General features: G+C 44.9%; 1 protein-coding gene across 1 annotated transcript in view; it reads right to left on the minus strand.

Annotated features, from left to right (window-relative positions):
- Positions 1–22,651, minus strand: part of LOC106612232 (ephrin-B1) — a 148,623-nt gene that overhangs the window by 15,646 nt on the left and 110,326 nt on the right. Inside the window, exon 3 of the mRNA XM_045724164.1 lies at positions 447–539. Within this exon, the coding sequence (XP_045580120.1) occupies positions 447–539 (93 nt within the window). The remainder of the gene's footprint in view (positions 1–446; positions 540–22,651) is intronic.

Here is a 22,651-nt window from a genome sequence, read left to right on the forward strand (position 1 = left end):
ACACACACACACACACACACACACACACACACACACACACACACACACACACACACACACACACACACACACACACACACAGCAGAGATGATATGAATAATGTATGAGGGTATTTGCATGCTAAGATGCTAAGGCCTGTGCTGTGTCAGAATGATTCAGTGAAGTCACTGTGACCATGACACCAATACAGTTATCCTCAAGGTTACACACTGATACACACTGTTAGGGCACTGGAGTTTTACATAGAGGTGAAGAACTGTGCTGCATTCAAGGTGTGCGCCAGGCCTAAACTCGGTTAGTGTCTACAGTACTGTAAATAAAACCTTAAGGAGAGGGGAATGTTTAGAGTGAACACATGTAGGAGAGTTTAGAGTGCAACACCTAGAGAAACGTGTGTATTGTTTGTTGTCAGATTAATCAACCAATGAAGGCGTTTGTTTGTTTACCTTGTCCGACCTTCATAACCACTTTCATGGCCCTGGTCTTACAGACTCCTCCCTCTCTGTTCTCCAGGCCTTCGACTGAACCATTGGATGTGGCTGAAAGAGAGAGAGAGAGAGAGAGAGAGAGAGAGAGAGAGAGAGAGAGAGACAGAGAGAGAGAGAGAGAGAGAGAGAGAGAGAGAGAGATAAATGATTATTACACAAACTCAAACATAGGAAGGAGTAACAAGAGACTCCAACCTTTAAACCCATGATCAATAATTGGGAGTCTCTGAGTGTTCAGAGACGTATGTTACTTCATAAACAAATGATGATGACCAGGCCAGTATCTACATTCAGACATACTGTAATGGAACTAGCCTTCACTGAGCTCCCCAACCCTGAAACCTCCAGACTACCACCGCTCTTCACATAATCGTCTCCTGCACGATTTCTCCTCTTTCTCTGGGGTTTAACTTCTCAGGACAAGGTTAGATTAAAATGAGCTCTTTGAAGACGGAGCTCAAAGCAGCCTGAATAATCTGGCTGAGCAAGAGAGAGAAACAGAGAGAGAGAGGGAGAGAGATAGAGATAGAGAGAGAGAGAGAGGGAGAGAGAGAGAGAGAGGGAGAGAGAGAGAGAGAGAGAGAGAGAGAGAGAGAGAGAGAGAGAGAGAGAGAGAGAGAGGGAGAGAGAGAGGGAGAGAGACAGAGAGAGAGGGAGAGAGAGGGAGGGAGAGAGGGAGAGAGCAACATGCTCTGAGTTATATATCCACTCAGGGACAGCTTAATCCTCCTTTTGTAAACTTACTTCTGTCATTTAAATGTCATTTTCTTCCATACTGACTACAGAGGAACCAGCATAACTGATCTAGAGGACGATAAGTAACCCCAGGGTTGAGATGGGGGTAGAAAGGCCTGTGTCGCTAATAGTGAATCGGCAGTTTTCACCCTTCAAAAAAGCCTTTTAAACTTTCCCTTTAAAATTCCTAGTCAGAATTCCCAATTCCACTCTGAACACTGTACTCCCAAATATTCCATTTGTTAAATAAGAACAATACAAGGTGCACAGTCATTCTCTCTCTGTATCTACAACTGTTTGGACAGGAAACACTGCAGTAGTCTGTTGTATATGAGTTGGTAATCCGAGCTCTTCTCTCTCTGTTTCTACAACTGTTTGGACAGGAAACACTGCAGTATTCTGCGGTAATCCGAGCTCTCTCTCCACCCTGTTTTTAATCCAGATCTGAATAGTCAGATTATTAAAAGAGAATGTTCATGTTCTGTTGTGTGCTGGACGTCGGGGCTCCTTGGACTGTCAATAGAGAGAAAAACACATGGGAGGAACGCACAGCATGGAAGGGACTGAAACACACACACACGCCTGTTTGGCCAGAATATACCTCCTGCTGCCTGTAGCCTCCAGGACTGGTCAGCAATAATAAGACCTGGATGATTCATGACGGAGGCCTGTGAATGTATTCAGCTTTATGTGTGTGTGTGTGTGTGTCTATGTGTGTATGTGTCTGTGTAAATGTGTAAATAAATCAACTTTGATTTGATTTTAAATGTGTACATGTATTCAGCAGCAAGGTCACAGGACTGATCTCATTTAGTTGGACCAGTGAATAAATGGAGAGAGGGAGAGGAAGAGGGAGAGGGAGAGGGAGAGGGAGAGAGGGGGAGAGGGAGAGGGAGAGAGAGACCCCCAAACAAATCATGAGAAAACAAAAAGATAATTACTTGACACATGGAAAGAATTCACCAAAAAACTGAGCAAACTAGAATGCTATTTGGCCCTAAACAGAAAGTACACAGTGGCAGAATACCTGACCACTGTGATCGACCCAAAATTAAGAAAAGCTTTGATTATGTACAGACTCAATGAGCATAGCCTTGCTATTGAGAAAGGCCGGAGAAGGCAGACCTGGCTCTCAAGAGAAGACAGGCTATGTGCACACTGCCCACAAAATGAGGTGGAAACTGAGCTGCACTTCCTAATCTCCTGCCAAATGTATGACCATATTAGAGACACATATTTCGCTCAGATTACACAGACCCACAAAGAATTTGAAAACAAGCAACATTGTGATAAACTCTCATATCTATTGGGTGAAATACCACAGTGTGCCATAACAACAGCAATATTTGTGAAAAGGGCAACCAGTGAAGAACAAACACCATTGTAAATACAACCCATATTTACACTAATTTATCTTCCCTTTTGTACTTTAACTATTTCCACATAATATGACATTTGAAATGTCTTTATTCTTTTCGAACTTTTGTGAGTGTAATGTTTACTATTATTTTGTATTGTTTATTTCACTTTTGTTTATTATCTACTTCACTTGCTTTGGCAATGTTAACATATGTTTCCCATGCCAATAAAGCCCTTGAATTGAAATAAAAATTGACAGACAGACAGACAGACAGACAGACAGACAGACAGACAGACAGACAGACAGACAGACAGACAGACAGACAGACAGACAGACAGACAGACAGACAGACAGACAGACAGTATAGGCTCCACTACCTCCATTACACAACATCTGTATCTTCTATGTCATTAAGTTACTAGTAGAAGGAACCGACAGTCATCTTCTGTAGTGAGGACAACCAAACATAGTTGGAATAGAGATATATTCCTGTTTTGTTTGTTTTAGTGAGACCCAGCTGCACTTATTAGATAGAGAAACAGAGAAACAGGCTAGCACATTAACTAGCAGAATATACTGCACCCTTCAATGAGCACAGACATGGTTGTTTGGTTTGGGTTTATACTGTTGATGATGGAGATAACCCCCTGATGCACACACACTGCACACACTGTACACACTGTACACACACACACACTGTACACACTGTACACACTGTACACACAAACTGTACACACACACACACACACACACACTGTACACACTGTACACACACACACACACACACTGTACACACACACTATACACACTGTACACACTGTACACACACACACACACTGTGCACACACACACACACTGTACACACACACACTGTACATACTGTACACACACACATACGCACACACACACACTGTACACACACACACTGTACACACAGTGGTAGCTGGCAGACTGGGATTAATTCTCAGAAGTGTCTGTCTGCACTTTGACCTTTATCTAATCCCATGACCTAAATCATCGTGATTACTATATCAGATGGAGCTAAATACCCACAGGGTGTATGTAGAAAGTATTTAGCAAAGATAATGAACCTATATATTTTTTCAGAATATAATCTTTGAGAACTAAAAATCACCAAAATAAAAGCTAGATAGTCAGGGAGAATTGAAAATTTAGCAGTATTGATTTTGTTATAATGTTTGAGTAAAGGACACAACATTAGCCATGGCAAAATGCATAGAATTGCAGGAAATTTGCTTTAAAACTGCAACATTTTCTGTCAGCTGCATTGCAAAATGTGTATAATTCAGTGGCAATTTTAGCATGTAAATCTTGGTGGGGCAAACTCCCCCCCAAAAATTGAGATGCATGCCAGCAAAACCACTATGCAACACCATTTTTTTTATTGATTGCATTTTAACGGTGACAAATGGTGCCCATAAACTGTTAGGGCCTACATAAAGCTGTCCCAACAGCAAAGCTTCCTTTTCAGCACCATGGAGGGAATCCTTACCACTGCTACACCTGGCTATCAGCGGAGCCTTGTCTGGCAGCGAAACAGTTCATTCAGCCTCATTTACTGCCTTTTCAAAAAACATAGCTGATGTGTGACTTGCTTAAACAAATGTAGTTTCTACTGACAATTTAGATGTACAAACTATGGAATAAGGGGACAATGAGCAGATAAGAAGCAATCCGTAATTTCGATTAAGACATTAATGAGCGAGCTAGGACGGACGTAGTCAATATAACTACAGTGGCAAGAAACAGTATGTGAACCCTTTGGAATGACATGGATTTCTGCATAAATTGGTCACACAATTTCATCTGTCATCTGGATGACAATTTCATCGTCATCTAACTCAAAACAATAGAAAAATGCAGTCTGCTTAAACAAATAACACACAAACAATTATACTTTTTCATGATTTTATTGAACACACTGTGTAAACATTCACAGTGCAGGGTGGGAAAAGTATGTGAATCCTTGTATTTAATAACTGGTTGACCCTCCTTTGGCAGCAATAACCTCAACCAAACGTTTTTTGTAGTTGCGGGTTCGACCTGCACAATGGTCAGGAGGAATTTTGGACCATTCCTCTTTACAATACTGTTTCAGTTCAGCAATATTCTTGGGATGTCTGGTATGAACTGCTCTCTTGAGGTCATGCCACAACATCTCAATAGGGTTGAGGTCAGGATTGACTGGGCCACTCCAGAAGGTGTATTTTCTTCTGTTGAAGCCATTCTGTTGTTGATGTACTTCTGTGTTTTGGGTCGTTGTCCTGTTTGCATCACCCAACTTCTGTTGAGCTTCAATTGGCGGACAGATAGCCTTACATTCTCCTGCAAAATGTCTTTTCATTTTCCGTAGATGATAGCAAGCTGTCCAGGCCTTGAAGCAGCCCCAAACCATGATGCCCCTCTCTATCATACTTTACAGTTGGGATGAGGTTTTGATGTTGGTGTGCTCTGCATTTTTTTCTCCACACATAGTGTTGTGTGTTCCTTCCAAATAACTCAACTTTAGTTTCATCTGTCAACAGAATATTTTGCCAGTTGCGCTGTGGAACATCCAGGTGCTCTTTTGCAAACTTCAAATGTGCAGCAATGTTTTTATTGGACAGCAGTGGCTTCTTTCATGGTGTCCTCCCATGAACACCATTCTTGTTTAGTGTTTTACGTATCGTAGACTCGTCAACAGAGATGTTAGGATGTTCCAGAGATTTCTGTAAGTCCTTTGCTGACACTCTAGGATTCTTCTTAACCTCATGGAGAATTCTGCGCTGTGCTCCTGCAGTCATCTTTGCAAGACGGCCAATCCTGGGAGAGTAGCAACAGTGCTGAACTTTCTCCATTCATCGACAATTTGTCTTACTGTGGACTGATGAACATCAAGGGTTTTAGAGATATGCCTTATGCAAGTCAACAATTCTTCTGAGATCTCTTTTGTTTGAGGTATAGTTCACATCAGGCAATGCTTCTTGTGAATAGCAAACTCAAATTTTGTGAGTTTTTTATAGGGCAAGGCAACCAACATCTCCAATCGTGTCTCATTGATTGGACTCCAGGTTAGCTGACTCCTGATTCCAATTAGCTTTTGGAGAAGTCATTAGCCTAGGGGTTCACATACTTTCTCCAACGTACACTGTGAATATTTAAATTATCTATTCAATATAGACAAGACAAATGCAATAATTTGTGTGCTATTATTTTAAGCACACTATGTTTGTCTATTGTTGTGACTTAGATGAAGATCAGATCAAATGTTATGACCAATTGATGCAGAAATTCAGGTAATTCAAAAGGGTTCACATACTTTTTCTTGGCACTGTATTTGTTCAGAACTTTTGAAATGTACAATGTACAGTTACAGAATTTAGAACATGGGCCTTTCTTACAGTATTCTCCCTGTACACCAAGTCAGAACCATAGGATAAATAAAGGGGAATATAAGGAGACAATGCAAGTTCTTACAATATTCAATGATTACATTACTCTAAAACAGACTATAGGCTACATGTGTACCACCAAGTCAGAACAGTAGGCAAAATTAAGAGGGGTAAATAGACCCAATTATAAGGGTGAGGCACATGAGCTACTAACAGCTTACTACACAACATACACTTAGTATTACTTTCTTAGCTACAGTATGCATATCTCCCAGGCATATTATATAATTATACAGCAGCATACAAGACATTTTTGGACTCACGTTGTTGTGCTGTGCTCAAAAAAAGTGGCGCGGCGGTCCTTGTGTCACCAGTTTTGTCATCAAAGTCTGGCATTCTCTGGATTTATGGTGATTTCAAGACAACTGGGAACTCGGAAAAAACACGTCAGTGATCTTCAGGTCGGAGCTCTAGAAAGAGTTCCTGACTTGGAATTCTGAGTTGGATGACCATTCAAAATTTATTTTCCCATTCAGAGCTAGTTTTTTCCTAATTCCCAGTTGTCTTGAACTCACTTAAGTCTGAGATTTCCCAGTTCCGATTTTCCAGTTGTTTTGAATGCGGCAGAAGTCATGCTGGATTGACAGCATGACCAATGTATTCAACTTTTTCTGGCCCATGGCATGTGAATGTTTTTCCTTTTAAGCTTGGAAAAGAGACCCTTAAACCCAGACTTGGGACCACACACCCACTCCACCGAATAACAGGCTAGTGATTGCTTTGCAATGCTTTCAGTTAGCCACTGATTCCATCCAAACCCCTTATTGTTGAATTTGCGATTTCCAACTTCTTGTGTAATGTTTATGTCCAATGGCCGATGAGCACCAATACGTTTAATCTATAATTTCTCTTCATATGACAAGGATTGAAAAGGATTCATCAGTAGAATGTCGACGTGATTCATGACGATGACTGCTTGTCTAGCTTGCTAGCTAAGATTTTGAAAGTATGATGTTGACATGATCAGTCAAGTTGCGCTGCTTTTTCTCCTTCAACAAAGGTTACGATTTCGAATGTACCACCGTTTATGCCCAACGAGCTAATGGAGCGTGAGTTATTGCGGTTTGGGAAGTTTGCAAGTTAAATTAAGATTGTCCCGTCGGGTTGCAAACACCCGGCTCTGAAACAGGTTATGTTGTTTCAAACACCCGGCTCTGAAACAGGTTATGTTGTTTCAAACACCCGGCTCTGAAACAGGTTATGTTGTTTCAAACACCCGGCTCTGAAACAGGTTATGTTGTTTCAAACACCCGGCTCTGAAACAGGTTATGTTGTTTCAAACACCCGGCTCTGAAACAGGTTATGTTGTTTCAAACACCCGGCTCTGAAACAGGTTATGTTGTTTCAAACACCCAGCTCTGAAACAGGTTATGTTGTTTCAAACACCCGGCTCTGAAACAGGTTATGTTGTCTCAAACACCCGGCTCTGAAACAGGTTATGTTGTCTCAAACACCCGGCTCTGAAACAGGTTATGTTGTCTCAAACACCCGGCTCTGAAACAGGTTATGTTGTTTCAGCGACAAGTGTTTATGTTTTTAGACTCACCGGAGAAGACTTTGGATTTATCATGTAAAGTCAAGTATGACAACAGACCGTATACCTTATGCTAGTATGGGTATTCAACAGTGTTTTCAGTGTGGGGATGTTGGCCATAAGCGACATGCTTGCCCAAAAAGGTAGAAGGCCGAGGGAGAGAAGCAGGTAGTCCTCGTAACGCCTGGGCCCACTGATGTTGAGAGGTGGGCCGACAGTGGTAGAGGAGCCACAAGCACCTGTTTCTGAGGAACAAGTTGTTTGTGTTGAGGGTACTGAGTTACAGCTTGTACCAGAGGGGAACATAGCATCTGATGTGCAGCAGACAAATATTGTTGTAGGAGGTAAGGATGGATCTGGGGAGCCATTTCCCCAGACTGGTGTGAAGATGCCCAGTACGAGGGATATGGTACAGGAGGCGGTTCAGGTGGAGCTAGTCTCCCAGGTAGTGGAGGAGATTCCCGGTACGAGTGATGGGAGTGTTGAGAGGGTTGTGACAGAGGGGAGTCAGGGGTCTGTGGTCTCAGTTGAGGAGGATCAGGAGAAGGATATGAACATGTCTGATATCTCTGTTGACATGATAGCAGCTGGTGATGACTCAACTTACAATCTAGGTGAGGTAAATGGGTTCCTGGATCAGACTTTTGGCAAATCTGTTGAATTGGCAGATTCTTTTTAATGTTGATAAGTTGATAAGTGAGGTCAGCTGTGGTGTTAGAGAAGACGGTGGGGTTAGACCAGTTGAGTGTGAAGAAGTGATTCCGCTTGAGGAAATCTGTTACTGCTGTCACTGCAGCAAAAGGTAGTGAGAAACATGGTAAGGTTAAGAGAAAATTAGAACAATGATGATGATGATGACTCATAGGGTGTTTTTTTTTGTCTTCGTCTGGTTTCTCTGTGGTTTCTTCTGCTTTTCATTTATCTTTTCTATATGGAGATACTAAGGGTAGGTTCTCTCAATATTAATGGGGCAAGGGACAGGAATAAGAGGGCTTGGGTATTAGAAGTAATAAAACAGAAAAGGCTTAATATGTTTTTTCTACAGGAGACACATAGTGATGAGGCTAATGAGGTTGACTGGGGTATGTGGTGGGAGGGGCAGCATATACTCAGTCATGGTACTATTTTCAGTGCTGGGTGGCAATTTAGTTTTCCTCAGGCTTAGGGGTGACTGTGGTATCTACAACAGAGATTGTCAAGGGTCGGGTTTTATTGGTCAAGGCGGATGTTATGTTTTATTTTTATTTTATTTTTTATCTTAACGCTCCTAATGAGGGTACAGAGCGTATTGCTGTATTTGATCAAATAAAGGAAACCTTAAGACAGTGTGACCAAGGGGGGTGTATGGTTTTAGGGGGGGGACTGGAAATCTACAGTGGATTTTACTGTTGAACGCACTGCTGAAGAACCTCACCTGTAGTTAGCAATTTGTCTGTCTGGTCTATTAACTGAGTTTGAGCTTTCTGATGTGTGGAAAGCAAGAATTGCAAAAGTTAGGCAGTACACATGGCTAAAAGTTAATGAAGGTGGTGTCAGTGCAGCAAGGTTAGACAGGTTGTATGTATCTGATCACTACTGTAGTAGTTAATGAAGGTGGTGTCAGTGCAGCAAGGTTAGACAGGTTGTATGTATCTGATCACTACTGTAGTAGTTAATGAAGGTGGTGTCAGTGCAGCAAGGTTAGACAGGTTGTATGTATCTGAGCTCTACTGTGGTGCTTTCTGATCAGCATATTGTTACTGTTGATATTCACTTGTCATGTCCCCGAAGATCATCACTTTATTGGTATTTAAAAAAAAATTACAACCACTTTGGCACAAATTTCAGAACCTTGATGTCATTTTTCAAAACTCTAGACACAAAACTCACAACCAATGATCAAAATGCACATTTTTCAAAACTAACACTTTTTCCAATTGCTTGGATACAATACACATAAAGCTAAGATCATTTATTCATTGAACTAAAATCACCTGTTCAAAATGACACAACTTAACATCAAAGTATTACCATTTCAAAATGGAAGTTATACATTACATCTGAGATGACTGTCTATTCATTTCATTACAATGATCTAACTATCAATTGTTACAACTGCTCAAAATGATAAGTAACTGTTGCATTACCCTTAATGCATAGTTTTATGGAAACTGACGAACAATATTCCATGTTTAGATCATGAAAGTTTCAGGATAACGAGATCCATTGACACCAATTACCGTGGAACATGAACCAATTGGACTACATTATCTATGGATGTAATATTTCATCATCATTCTTTATCAGACACTGTTTCTCTGGTACCATGTACCACTTTTCCAGACCATTTTTTCAGATTTGACCACTTTATTAGGTACACCTATCTAGTGCTGGGTAGGGACCCCTTTTGCCTCCACAACAGCCTGAATTATTCATGGTGTTGTACGTTAAGAGATGCCCTTCTGCACACCACTGTTGTAAACAGCTGTTATTTGAGCATTTGTGGCCTTTCTGTTAGCTTGAATGAGTCTGGACATTCTCCTCTGACCTCTCTCATTAACAAGGTGTTTTTGACCACAGAACTGCTGCTCACTGAATGTGTTTTGTTTCTCGCACCATTCTCTGTAAACTCTAGAGACGGTAGTGCGTAGAAATCCCAGGAGGGCAGCTGTTTCTGAGATGCTGTGTGTGGCATCAACAATCATACCACGGTCAAAGTTGCTTGGATTATGCATCTTGCCCGTTCTAATGTTTGGTCGAACAACAACTAAAGCTCTCTACTCTATATATTGAGTTGCAGGCTGCCACATGATTCGCTGTTCGAAGGAGCAGGCTATTTGAGTTAACATGCAGGTGCACCTAATAAAGTGGCTGGTGAGTGTATGTATGCAGGCCCTTGTAATTGCTTTTCCAATACTGCCAACTTATTACTGATGATTGATTTCACATTGTGGTATGAGTATATAGTGAAATGAGTGGTATCCACCTACAACAACATAACGATAACATGGAGCTGGCAGGTGATCCAGTCACAAGAGAGGTCAAACAGTGGGAGGAGGAAGACGAGGAAGACGTGGTGGTCAAAGGAATGGCAGGGGACAAGCACCCCTTCTGAGAGGTGGTCGTGGGCCTCGTTTGAGAGGTGTGGGGGAACGTGGTAGAGGACAAGGCCACGGACCAAGACAGCGTCAGCAACAACAAAGAGTGTCCAATGAAATCTGAGCAATAGTTGTACCCCATGTCGTAAATCATGGCACGACAATGATTGAGGCAGCTACAATGATTCAACCAAACCTCAGAAGATCAATCGTGGTCTCAATCATCAGAACTTTCCTCAATGAGAACCGGTAAGTCTTCAGCATGCACTAAACATTAGGCTACTCTCAAATGTCAAATGACTGCATGCCAATGTGTACCACAGAGTAGGTGATGTGACTAAATGTGTTCTTACTGTAAATTTATAATATAAAAAATAGAAGTACAGTAACCAATCCTATGTTTTGTTTTTTACAGTAAGCCAGGTGAGGAACACTGCAGTTGATGTTTTACTGTAGTTTTTATCTTTTTTGTAGCTAATTACTTTTGCTTTGATTCAAAGATTCCTACAGTATGTTGTGATTTTATTGTATTTCATCAATAAATTTCAGATTTTGTTCAATGATTCCACTGTGTCTGTAGTATTCTCTCTACTAGTCCTTTTACAGTGATGTATTTACGTGTAGTACCGTAATGAAATATGTATCGCATATTTTGTACTATAATATTTAATGACTGTACGAACAACTACACAGTGAAACTATCGGTATCTTGTGTGTGGGTGCTCTAAATGAATGTTCCTATGGTATTTCATGATACATTACTTATTTGAACCAATGATTCTGCAAGTGCAAGGTTTCTTTAAAGATATGAATGCACAATGCTGTCACGGTTGTCGTCGGTGAAGGAGGACCAAAACGCAGCAGGTAAGTGCAGGCTCATCTTGACGTTTATTTATTTTCAAAATGAATACCAAAATAACAAAACACTAGAACGAACGAACAACAAACAGTCTGGCAAAGCATAAGGCTCAACACAGAACAATCACCCACAAATAACAAACACACCCTAATATATGGGACTCTCAATCAAAGGCAGATAGACAACACCTGCCTTCAACTGAGAGTCCCAACCCCAATTAACCAAACATAGAAACAGACATACTAGACTAAACATAGAATACCTGAAAACCAAACAGTGCCCAAAAACCCCGGAATACTTAAACCAAATGCCCCTTCAACAAAACACACCACCCCGAACCACATAAAATGAATACCCTCTGCCACGTCCTGACCAAACTACAATACTAATTAACCTTTATACTGGCCAGGACGTGACAGTACCCCCCCCTTAAAGGTGCTAACCCCGGAAGCACCTTAAAAAAAAAAAATAAAAAAAAACAACCCCAAACGACAAAACCATAATTCCCCTCTACTAAAGGGAGGGAAGGGAGGGTGGCTGCCGTCAACGACGGCACTGTGCTACACCCCCCCTCCCCAACCCACCTATATCTGGAGGTGGCTCTGGTTCCGGCCGTTCCAGGCTGTCGGGCCACTCTGGCATCGCCGGGGGGCAGTCGGGCCACTCTGGCATCGCCGGGGGGCAGTCGGGCCACTCTGGCATCGCCGGGGGGCAGTCGGGCCACTCTGGCATCGCCGGGGGGCAGTCGGGCCACTCTGGCATCGCCGGGGGGCAGTCGGGCCACTCTGGCAGTTCGGGACAGTCTGGGCAGTCTGGCAGTTCGGGACAGTCTGGGCAGTCTGGCAGTTCGGGACAGTCTAGGCAGTCTGGCAGTTCCGGACAGTCTGGGCAGTCTGGCAGTTCGGGACAGTCTGGGCAGTCCGGCACAGTCTGGGCAGTCCGGCAGTTCGGGGCAGTCCGGCCGTTCGGGGCAGTCCGGCCATTCGGGGCAGTCCGGCCGCTCCGGCAGTTCGGGGCAGTCCGGCCGCTCCGGCAGTTCGGGGCAGTCCGGCCGCTCCGGCAGTTCGGGGCAGTCCGGCCGCTCCGGCAGTTCGGGGCAGTCCGGCCGCTCCGGCAGTTCGGGGCAGTCCGGCCGCTCCGGCAGTTCGGGGCAGTCCGGCCGCTCCGGCAGTTCGGGGCAGTCCGGCCGCTCCGGCAGTTCGGGGCAGTCCGGCCGCTCTGGCAGTTCGGCGCAGTCTGGCCGCTCCGACGACGACTGTTGACTGGCGGGCAGCTCCGACGACGACTGTTGACTGGCGGGCAGCTCCGACGACGACTGTTGACTGGCGGGCAGCTCCGACGACGACTGTTGACTGGCGGGCAGCTCCGACGACGACTGTTGACTGGCGGGCAGCTCCGACGACGACTGTTGACTGGCGGGCAGCTCCGACGACGACTGTTGACTGGCGGGCAGCTCCGACGACGACTGTTGACTGGCGGGCAGCTCCGACGACGACTGTTGACTGGCGGGCAGCTCCGACGATGACTGTTGACTGGCGGGCAGCTCTGTTGACTGTTGACTGGTGAGGCTGGGTTTACGCACTTGAAGCCTGGTGCGTGGTGCTGGTACTGGGCTTACCAGATATTGAACATATTGAACCTCCAGGCTAGTGCGGGGAGCGGGAACAGGATGAGTCGGACTGGGTTGACGCACTTCCGGGTTCGCACGAGAGACAGGAGCTGGAAACCCAGGGCTATGGAGGCGCACAGTCGGTCTTGATCTTACCTCCTGCATAACCCGTCTTGGCTGGATGGAACTAGTAGCCCTGTACGAGCGGGGTGCTGGTACAGGGCAGACTGGGCTGTGCAGGGGCCTGATGGTAGCCGTGCGTAGAGCGGGAGTTGGGTAGCCTGGTCCTCGGAGGCGTACCGGCGACCAGATGCGCTGCGCAGGCATCCTCCTACCAGGCTGGATGCCCGCTCTAGCACGGCACCTGCGAGGGGCTGGAACAACGCGCACCGGACTGTGCGTGCGTATGGGTGAGATAGTGCGCTCCTCTGCGAAACATGGCGCTCTCCACCCCATACGCTCCTCCATATAACCACGGGTAGCTGGCTTCCGGCTCTTCCTATGCCTAGCCAAACTACCCGTGTGCCCCCCCAAAAGAAATTATTGGGGGTGCCTCTCGTGCTTCAACGCCAGTCTTGTCCCTCGGAAACGTTCCCGGTCCATGCCAGCCTTACTCCTTTTCTCTCTCTCGCTTACCACCTGTCCCCATGGAAGGCGATCTTTGCCTGCTTGGATCTCCTCCCAAGTGTAGGAGCCTTTTCCCTCCAAGATCTCCTCCCAAGTCCATCTCTCTCGTTTGTCCAATTCGACATTCCTCTGCTCCTTCCTCTGCTGCTTGGTCCTGGAAAGGTGGGTGATTCTGTCACGGTTGTCGTCGGTGAAGGAGGACCAAAACGCAGCAGGTAAGTGCAGGCTCATCTTGACGTTTATTTATTTTCAAAATGAATACCAAAATAACAAAACACTAGAAAGAACGAAACAACAACAACAACAACAACAACAACAACAACAACAACAAACAGTCTGGCAAAGCATAAGGCTCAACACAGAACAATCACCCACAAATAACAAACACACCCTAATATATGGGACTCTCAATCAAAGGCAGATAGACAACACCTGCCTTCAACTGAGAGTCCCAACCCCAATTAACCAAACATAGAAACAGACATACTAGACTAAACATAGAATACCTGAAAACCAAATAGTGCCCAAAAACCCCGGAATACTTAAACCAAATGCCCCTTCAACAAAACACACCACCCCGAACCACATAAAACGAATACCCTCTGCCACGTCCTGACCAAACTACAATACTAATTAACCTTTATACTGGTCAGGACGTGACAAATGCAGTGTTTTGAACATTGGACAGCCTGTGTTACAAGTGATGACCATTTTGAGTTTTGTGTCTAGAGTTTTGAAAAATGACCACAAGGTTTTGAAATAAGTGCCAAAGTGATTGTCAAATCTGAGTGAATGACCCCGGACTAGTCATGAACTTACAGGACAAGAGACATGAACTGAGGTCGTTTCTACATGAAAGAGTGAAGGGTGTCTTGATTAGGTCTCGTTTTGCGATCCTCAAGGATATGGATGCTCCTAGTGCTTTTTTTAACCACTAGGACTGTCGACATTACAACGCAAACAGATGGTCTGCCTTCGTCTCCCTGATGGGAAGGTGACCACGGATGACGGTGAGATGCGCCAACATGCCGTGGATTTCTACTCTGCCCTCTATAAGGCGGAGGATTGTGATTCCCTGTGTGCTGAACAGTTGTTACATGGACTTCCTCAATTGGGCCCTGAGCAGAGAGCTGCTTTGGACTCTGACATTACTCTGCAGGAGCTGTCCACTGCAGTTATGCAGCTCTCATCAAGCCGAGCCCCTGGCATTGATGGTTTACCATCTGAATTCTTTGAGCACTTTTGTGGGTCTATTGGGGGATTTTTATGAAGTGGTGTGTGAATCTTTTCATGCGGGTTCTCTTCCTGTATCGTGTCGACGTGCTGTGCTTTCATTGTTACCAAAAAAGTGGGATTTGGCTCTTTGAAAAAACTGGTTGTATTGCTGTGTGCAGAATACTAAATTCTAAGTGTTGCTCAAACAGGTTGAAGTAATATCTGGGGTTGTTGGTCCACAAGGACCAGTCTTACTGTGTACCTGACCACTCTATTGTTAACTTGTTTCTAATAGGAGATGTTTTAGACATTTGTAAACTGTCTGCTGTGAATGTGGGTTTACTTTCTTTGGATCAGGAGAAGGCCTTTGACCTTGTGGACCACCAGTACTTGTTCAAAACAATGAAAGCGTTTGGGTTTTGGGTATGTTTTTTTGTCTTGGATGAGTTTACTGTATGCTGGGGCCTCGTGTATGGTGAAGGTGGGGGGTGGTTTGAGCTGCCCCATCCCCGTCCAAAGGGGCATCAGGCAGGGATGCCCAATTTCAGGGCAGTTATATTGTCTGGCAATTGAACCAATGCTTTGTTTTTTAAGAGCGAGGCGTACTGGTTTCTCTGTGCCAGGTGTAGTGAAGGGTCCCACGATAGCACTGTCTGCGTATGCAGATGACGTGACAGTTTTTATTACAGGGAGTGAGGATGTTAAGGTTCTCTCAAACGCTTTAAAGGTGTATGAGGGGGCCTCCTCAGCTAGAGTTAATTGGGGAAAGAGTGAATCGCTGTGGGCAGGTCAGCTTCAGATGGGGTCTGCTCCACGGTTACCAGGGGGGCTTCAGATGGGGTCCGCTCCACGGTTACCAGGGGGCTTCAGATGGGGTCTGCTCCACGGTTACCAGGGGGGCTTCAGATGGGGTCTGCTCCACGGTTACCAGGGGGGCTTCGGATGGGGTCTGCTCCATGGTTACCAGGGGGCTTCAGATGGGGTCTGCTCCACGGTTACGAGGGGGGCTTCAGATGGGGTCTGCTCCACGGTTACGAGGGGGGCTTTAGTGGGGCAGAGATGGGATGAAGACTTTAGGGGTTTTTCTAGGCTCTGATGTCTTTCAAAAAAATGACTGGGAGGGTGTAGTGGTAAAGGTGTGTGTCAGATTGTATATGTGTAAATTGGTGCTACCCCAGTAGTCTTATAAGGAAAAGGTGCTGGTAGTCAATAACCTAGCTGCCTCTACCCTGTGGCACAGACTAATGATTTTACAGTCACCAGGGGGCCTGATACAAGCTTCAGAGGACCCCTTGTCAATTTCTTCTGGTCTGGACAACAACCTGGCACTGCACAAGGGTGGGCAAGGCCTGGTGGACATTTCTTCTAGGATCATGGCTTTCCGACTTCAAGCAGCCCAGAGACTGTTGTACAGTGACGGTTCTAGCTGGGTCAACACAGCCTACACATTGATGAAGAGAGCGGGCTGTTTGGGCTTGGACAATCACCTTTTCCTCTTAAAGCTGGAGGGGGAAGATTTGTCTGGCCTGACTCCATTCTATGAGTCTGTCATGCAGGCTTGGAGAGTTTTTGTCATGTCCCGTAAGGCCAGCACGCCACCAGGGATGTGACTTTTTGAAGAGCCTCTTTTTTATAACACTGCCATCCAGTCCCAAGCTCTGGGTTCAGCCAGCCTACGTTCATGTCTGTTAGGTGTGGGGTGTACGTTGGAGGAGATCGTTGGAGGAGATGGGAGAAAAAGCCGGGATAAGATCATCGCGCCTACTGAGGAAGGTCGTCGCTGAGGTCTGTGATTCCTTGACAGTACTTCATCGGCAGTATTTGACTGATACTTCCAATTCTGATCGGTGGACAGAGGGTCTAGATGATGTGTTGCCTGTGCTGAATGTTAGTGCTGCGGTGGGGGCATTAGAGGAGGACAGAGGGTCTAGATGATGTGTTCCCTGTGCTGAATGTTAGTGCTCTGGTGGGGGCATTAGAGGAGGACAGAGGGTCTAGATGATGTGTTTCCTGTGCTGAATGTTAGTGCTGCTTTGGGGGCATTAGAGGAGGATGTGGGGATGCTGCTTTCCTTCCACACCCAGGAGCTGGGGGAGTTCAAGGTGCTGGGAAAGAAGGCCATGTACATAATATGTGTTAAAGTTACCCGTGCTTCTTCCTTGGAAGGGGTAAAATCGACAAGGGGGGGGGGGGGTTTGGTCCAGGTGCCTCCCCAAAAGGCTGTTGGTGGTCTTTAAACAAACTGCCTATTGATAAGAGGACAGCTGACCTCCAATGGAGGATAATACATGGATCCATAGCCACCAATATGCATCTGGTACACCTGGATCCTCCTGTTGGGGAGGAGTGTCCATTCTGTGTTGAGTCTGAAACTCTGGAACATCTGATCTTACAGTGTCCCAGGCTGGTCAGGATGATTGACCTGATCATTAGTTGGTTTTCAGCTCTGGGAGAGAGGCAGCTAAATTAGCAATTTGGACGACACAAAAGAACAGTATTCGGGGACAGGGGTCTGTGGATGTGGTGGGCATGCTGGAGGGGATGTTGGCAGCTAGACTGAGAGTTGAGTTTGCCTCTTACAAACTGGTTAATAACATTGGGTTGTTATGAGCATATGGGGTCTTCAGAGGTTGTTGTGTTTAGTTACTGTGGAGGAAGATTTGGTGTTGTGTTTTTAATTGATGTTTAAACATGTTTTGGTTTTTTTTGAGTGTTTATAATACTGTGGGTTCCCAGACCCAATAAAAGTTTTTTTAACAATTAAATTCTCTCTCATTTCTCTCTCTGTCTGCACTTTGACCCTCTTCTAATCCCCTGGCCTAAATAATGGTGATTACTGTATGAGGAGATGAAATACAGCTGAATACTCCCCCAGTGTGTGAATGTGTGAGTGTGTGAGAGTGTGTGTGTGAATGTGTGAGTGTGTGTGTGTGTGTGTGTGGGTGCGTGCGTGCATGCGTGATTGTGCTAAGAGATTAACCAAAATGCAATGGTGGAAAAAGTACCCAAGTGAGTAAAAGTAAAGATACCTTAATAGAAAATGACTCAAGTAAAAGTGAAAGTCACCCAGTAAAATACTACTTGAGTAAAAGTCTAAAAGTATTTAGTTTTAAATATACTTAAGTATCAAAAGTAAATGTAATTGCTAAAATATACTTAAGTATTAAAAGTAAAATTCCTTATATTAAGCAAACCAGACGGCACAATTTTCTTGTTTTTTAAATTTACGTAGAGCCAGGGGCACACTCCAACACTCAGACATAATTTACAAACAAAGCATTTGTGTTCAGTGATTCAGGCGGATCAGATGCAGTAGGGATGACTAGGGATTTTCTCTTTAAGTGCGTGAATTCAACCATTCTCATGTTCTGCCAAGTATTCAAAATGTAACTAGTACTTTTGGGAGTCAGGGAAAATGTATGGAGTAAAAAAGTACATTATTTTCTTTAGGAATGTAGTGGAGTAAAAGTAGTCAAAAATATAAATAGTATAGTAAAGTACAGATATCCCAAAAAACTACAAAATAAGTACTTTAAAGTATTTTTACTTAAGTACTTTTCACCACTATTAAAATGTCTGTATTTTGGGGGGATTTTAAACAACAAATTGACCGACGTAGTTTCTCTAGAGAGAAATCAAATATTTCCCGAGAGAAATCAAGTTTTAGGGGCTCCCGAGTGGCACAGCGGTCTAAGGCACTGCATCTCAGTGCTAGAGGCGTCCCTACAGACTCTGGTTTGATTCCAGGCTGTATCACCAGCAGCAGTGATTGGGAGTCCTATAGGGCGGCGCACAATTGGCCCAGCGTCGTCCAGGCTAGGGTTTGGCCGGGGTAGGCCATCATTGTAAATAAGAATTTGTTCTTAACTGACTTGCCTAGTTAAATAAAGGTTCAATTTAAAATTTAAAAAAGTCAAGAACTTGTGGTAATTAACAACAATGACCATAGTGTGTATGATCAGCATTCCACCTTCCACCTTTGTCCTAGAATAATAATCTGTAAATCTAGAAATAGAACAGCCTTTAACCCCTTGACCCTTTTTTACGTCAAGCAATCAAACACCAACCATGATATTCAGCAGGTAGTGAGAGAGAGAGGTGTGTGTGTTTGTTCTCCCTGGAACTGTTGCTCAGCTATTAGCCAGAGGGGGATTCCTGTTGCTGACGATGGATTACACACACACACACACACACACACACACACACACACACACACACACACACACACACACACACACACACACACACACACACACACACACACACACACACACACACACACACACACACACACACACACACACACACACACGCCCTGTGTTACCACCAGATTAAGGAGGATTTAGAGCTCAAGCACCAACCATTACAGGCCACCTTAAATCCTACCCACAGAGAGCATCATGGGGAATGGAGAGGAGGGATAGGAAGGGGTGGGGTTAGGAGTGAGATGAGGGGACAGGAAGGACAGGAAGAGGTGGAGTTAGGAGTGAGATGAGGGGAGGAGAGCAATAGGGATAGAGAGAGATAATGGGAGAGGAGAGAGAGAGAGAGAGAGAGAGAGAGAGAGAGATGTATGAGGGATGGGGAAAGTTGTATCCCTCTAAAGTAGGGATGGGCAGGAATATTCGAATATCCGAAATGACATTGTCATGACTTCCGCCGAAGTCGGCTCCTCTCCTCGTTCGTGCGGCGTTCGACGGTCGACGTCACCGGCTTTCTAGTCATCGCCGCTCCATTTTTCATGTATCCATTTGTTTTGTCTTGTTCCCTGCTCACCTGGTTTTCATTCCCCAATCAATTCATATGTATTTATTCCTCTGTTCCCCATCATGTCTTTGTGTAGGATTGTTTGTGTTACATGTATTTTGATATTGTGGATATTGTTACGCGCATTACTTTTTGTCTATGTTCCGTGTTTTGGGCACATTTTATGTTATTTTGTGCTGTCATTTTGACCGGAATAAAAAGTGCGCTTGTTCACTACACTCTGCTCTCTTACAATGACATTTGAAACACTTCATTTATTAAAACAGCAAACTTTTGAATGTAGTTCTCATGACCTGGCTACAGTACAGCCTACACAGGTTTCACGCATGCAGCTTGTTGTTGTTGGCACCAGTACAGAGGCTCCATGTGTAGCAACGTGAAGTGGGAGATCTCTAATCAACGCAAAATGGAATTAAAATTTGGTAATTAAGCTAAATGAGAAGGAGTAGGCTACAACGAGTGACTGAAAGGCAGGCTGTTGTTTAATCTGAATGGAATGTTGTAGACAAGGACTGGAAACCGCAGCAAAATAGTCTCAAATAGTCTACTGGCTAGCTAACATCTGGCCATCTTAGCTAGCTTATAGCACCGATTTGATGCAGTAAAGACAGGCACTGCCAGATGGGATGATAGATAACCTATAGCATTTACAAGTTTGCCTAACTAGCCTGAATCAGTGGTTACTTTTTCTTTGTCTCCCTCCAGTGTCACACACACGGCCGGCCCCTGCCTTACTGCCTTACTGCCTTACTGCGCAGTCTGCACTTTTTGGGAGAGGTGGTCTCTCGGGCTGCACAGTATAAGCAAGTGTCCAAGTTTAAACAGAGTAATAAATATTATGATATTATTCGAATAGTGAAATGATTTAAAATGCCCATTCCCTACTCTACAGTAGGATCAAGAGTTTGAGGAGTGTGAGAGAGTGTGAGAGAGTGTGTGTCTGTGAGAGTGTGTCTGTGAGAGAGTGTGTCTGTGAGAGTGTGTCTGTGAGAGAGTGTGTCTGTGAGAAAGTGTGCGTGAGAAAGTGTGCGTGAGAAAGTGTGTCAGAGAAAGTGTGTCAGAGAGTGTGTCTGAGAGAGTGTGTCTGAGAGAGTGTGTCTGAGAGAGTGTGTGAGAGAGACTGTGTGTGTGAGAAAGTGTGTGTGTGAGAGAGTGTCTGAGAGAGAGTATCTGAGAGAGTGTGTCTGTGAGAGAGTGTGTCTGTGAGAGAGTGTGTCTGAGAGAGTGTGTCTGTGAGAGAGTGTGTCTGTGAGAGAGTGTGTCTGTGAGAGAGTGTGTCTGTGAGAGAGTGTGTCTGTGAGAGAGTGTGTCTGTGTGAGAGAGAGTGTCTGTGTGAGAGAGTGTGTCTGTGTGAGAGAGTGTGTCTGTGTGAGAGAGTGTGTCTGTGTGAGAGAGTATGTGTGAGAGAGTGTCTGTGAGAGTGTGTGTGAGAGAGTGTCTGTGAGAGTGTGTGTAAGAGAGAGTCTGTGAGAGAGAGTCTGTGAGAGAGAGTCTGTGAGAGTATGTCTGTGAGAGTGTGTCTGATCATATTACTCCAGTGCTAGCCTCCCTACACTGGCTTTCTGTTAAGGCAAGGGCTGATTTCAAGGTTTTACTGCTAACCTACAAAGCATTACATGGGCTTGCTCCTACCTATCTTTCTGATTTGGTCCTGCCGTAACATACCTACACATTCACTACGGCCACAAGATGCAGGCCTCCTTACTGTCCCTAGAATTTCTAAGCAAACAGCTGGAGGCAGGGCTTTCTCCTATAGAGCTCCATTTTTATGGAATGGTCTGCCTACCCATGTGAGAGACGCAGACTCGGTCTCAGCCTTTAAGTCTTTATTGAAGACTCATCTCTTCAGAAGGTCCTATGATTGAGTGTAGTCTGGCCCAGGAGTGTGAAGGTGAACGGAAAGGCACTGGAGCAACGAACCGCCCTTGCTGTCTCTGCCTGGCCGGTTCCCCTCTCTCCACGGGGATTCTCTGCCTCTAACCCTATTACAGGGGATGAGTCACTGGCTTACTGGTGCTCTTCCATGCCGTCCCTAGGAGGGGTGCGTCACTTGAGTGGGTTGAGTCACTGACGTGGTCTTCCTGTCTGGGTTGGCGCCACCCCTTGGGTTGTGCCGTGGCGGAGATCTTTGTGGGCTATACTCTGCCTTGTCTCAGGATGGTAAGTTGGTGGTTGAAGTATCCCTCTAGTGGTGTTGGGGCTGTGCTTTGGCAAAGTGGATGGGGTTATATCCTGCCTGTTTGGCCCTGTCCGGGGGTATCATCGGATGGGGCCACAGTGTCTCCTGACCCCTCCTGTCTCAGCCTCCAGTATTTATGCTACAGTAGTTTATGTGTCAGGGGGCTAGGGTCAGTCTGTTATATCTGGAGTATTTCTCCTGTCTTATCCGGTGTCCTGTGTGAATTTAAGTATGCTCTCTCTAATTCTCTCTTTCTTTCTCTCTCTCTTTCTTTCTCTCTCTCGGGGGACCTGAGCACTAGGACCATGCCTCAGGACTACCTGGCCTGATGACTCCTTGCTGTCCCCAGTCCACCTGGCCGTGCTGCTGCTCCAGTTTCAACTGTTCTGCCTGCAGCTATGGAACCCTGACCTGTTCACTGTGATTACTATTATTTGACCATGCTGGTCATTTATGAACATTTGAACATCTTGGCCATATTCTGTTATAATCTCCACCCAGCACAGCCAGAAGAGGACTGGCCACCCCTCATAGCCTGGTTCCTCTCTAGGTTTCTTCCTAGGTTTTGGCCTTTCTAGGGAGTTTTTCCTAGCCACCGTGCTTCTACACCTGCATTGCTTCCTGTTTGGGGTTTTAGGCTGGGTTTCTGTACAGAACTTTGATATATCAGCTGATGTAAGAAGGGCAATATAAATACATTTGATTTGATTTGTGAGAGTGTGTCTGTGAGAGTGTCTGTGAGAGTGTCT

Source organism: Salmo salar, chromosome ssa09 (genome assembly GCF_905237065.1).
Source record: "Salmo salar chromosome ssa09, Ssal_v3.1, whole genome shotgun sequence".
In the NCBI taxonomy this organism is placed as follows: domain Eukaryota; kingdom Metazoa; phylum Chordata; class Actinopteri; order Salmoniformes; family Salmonidae; genus Salmo; species Salmo salar.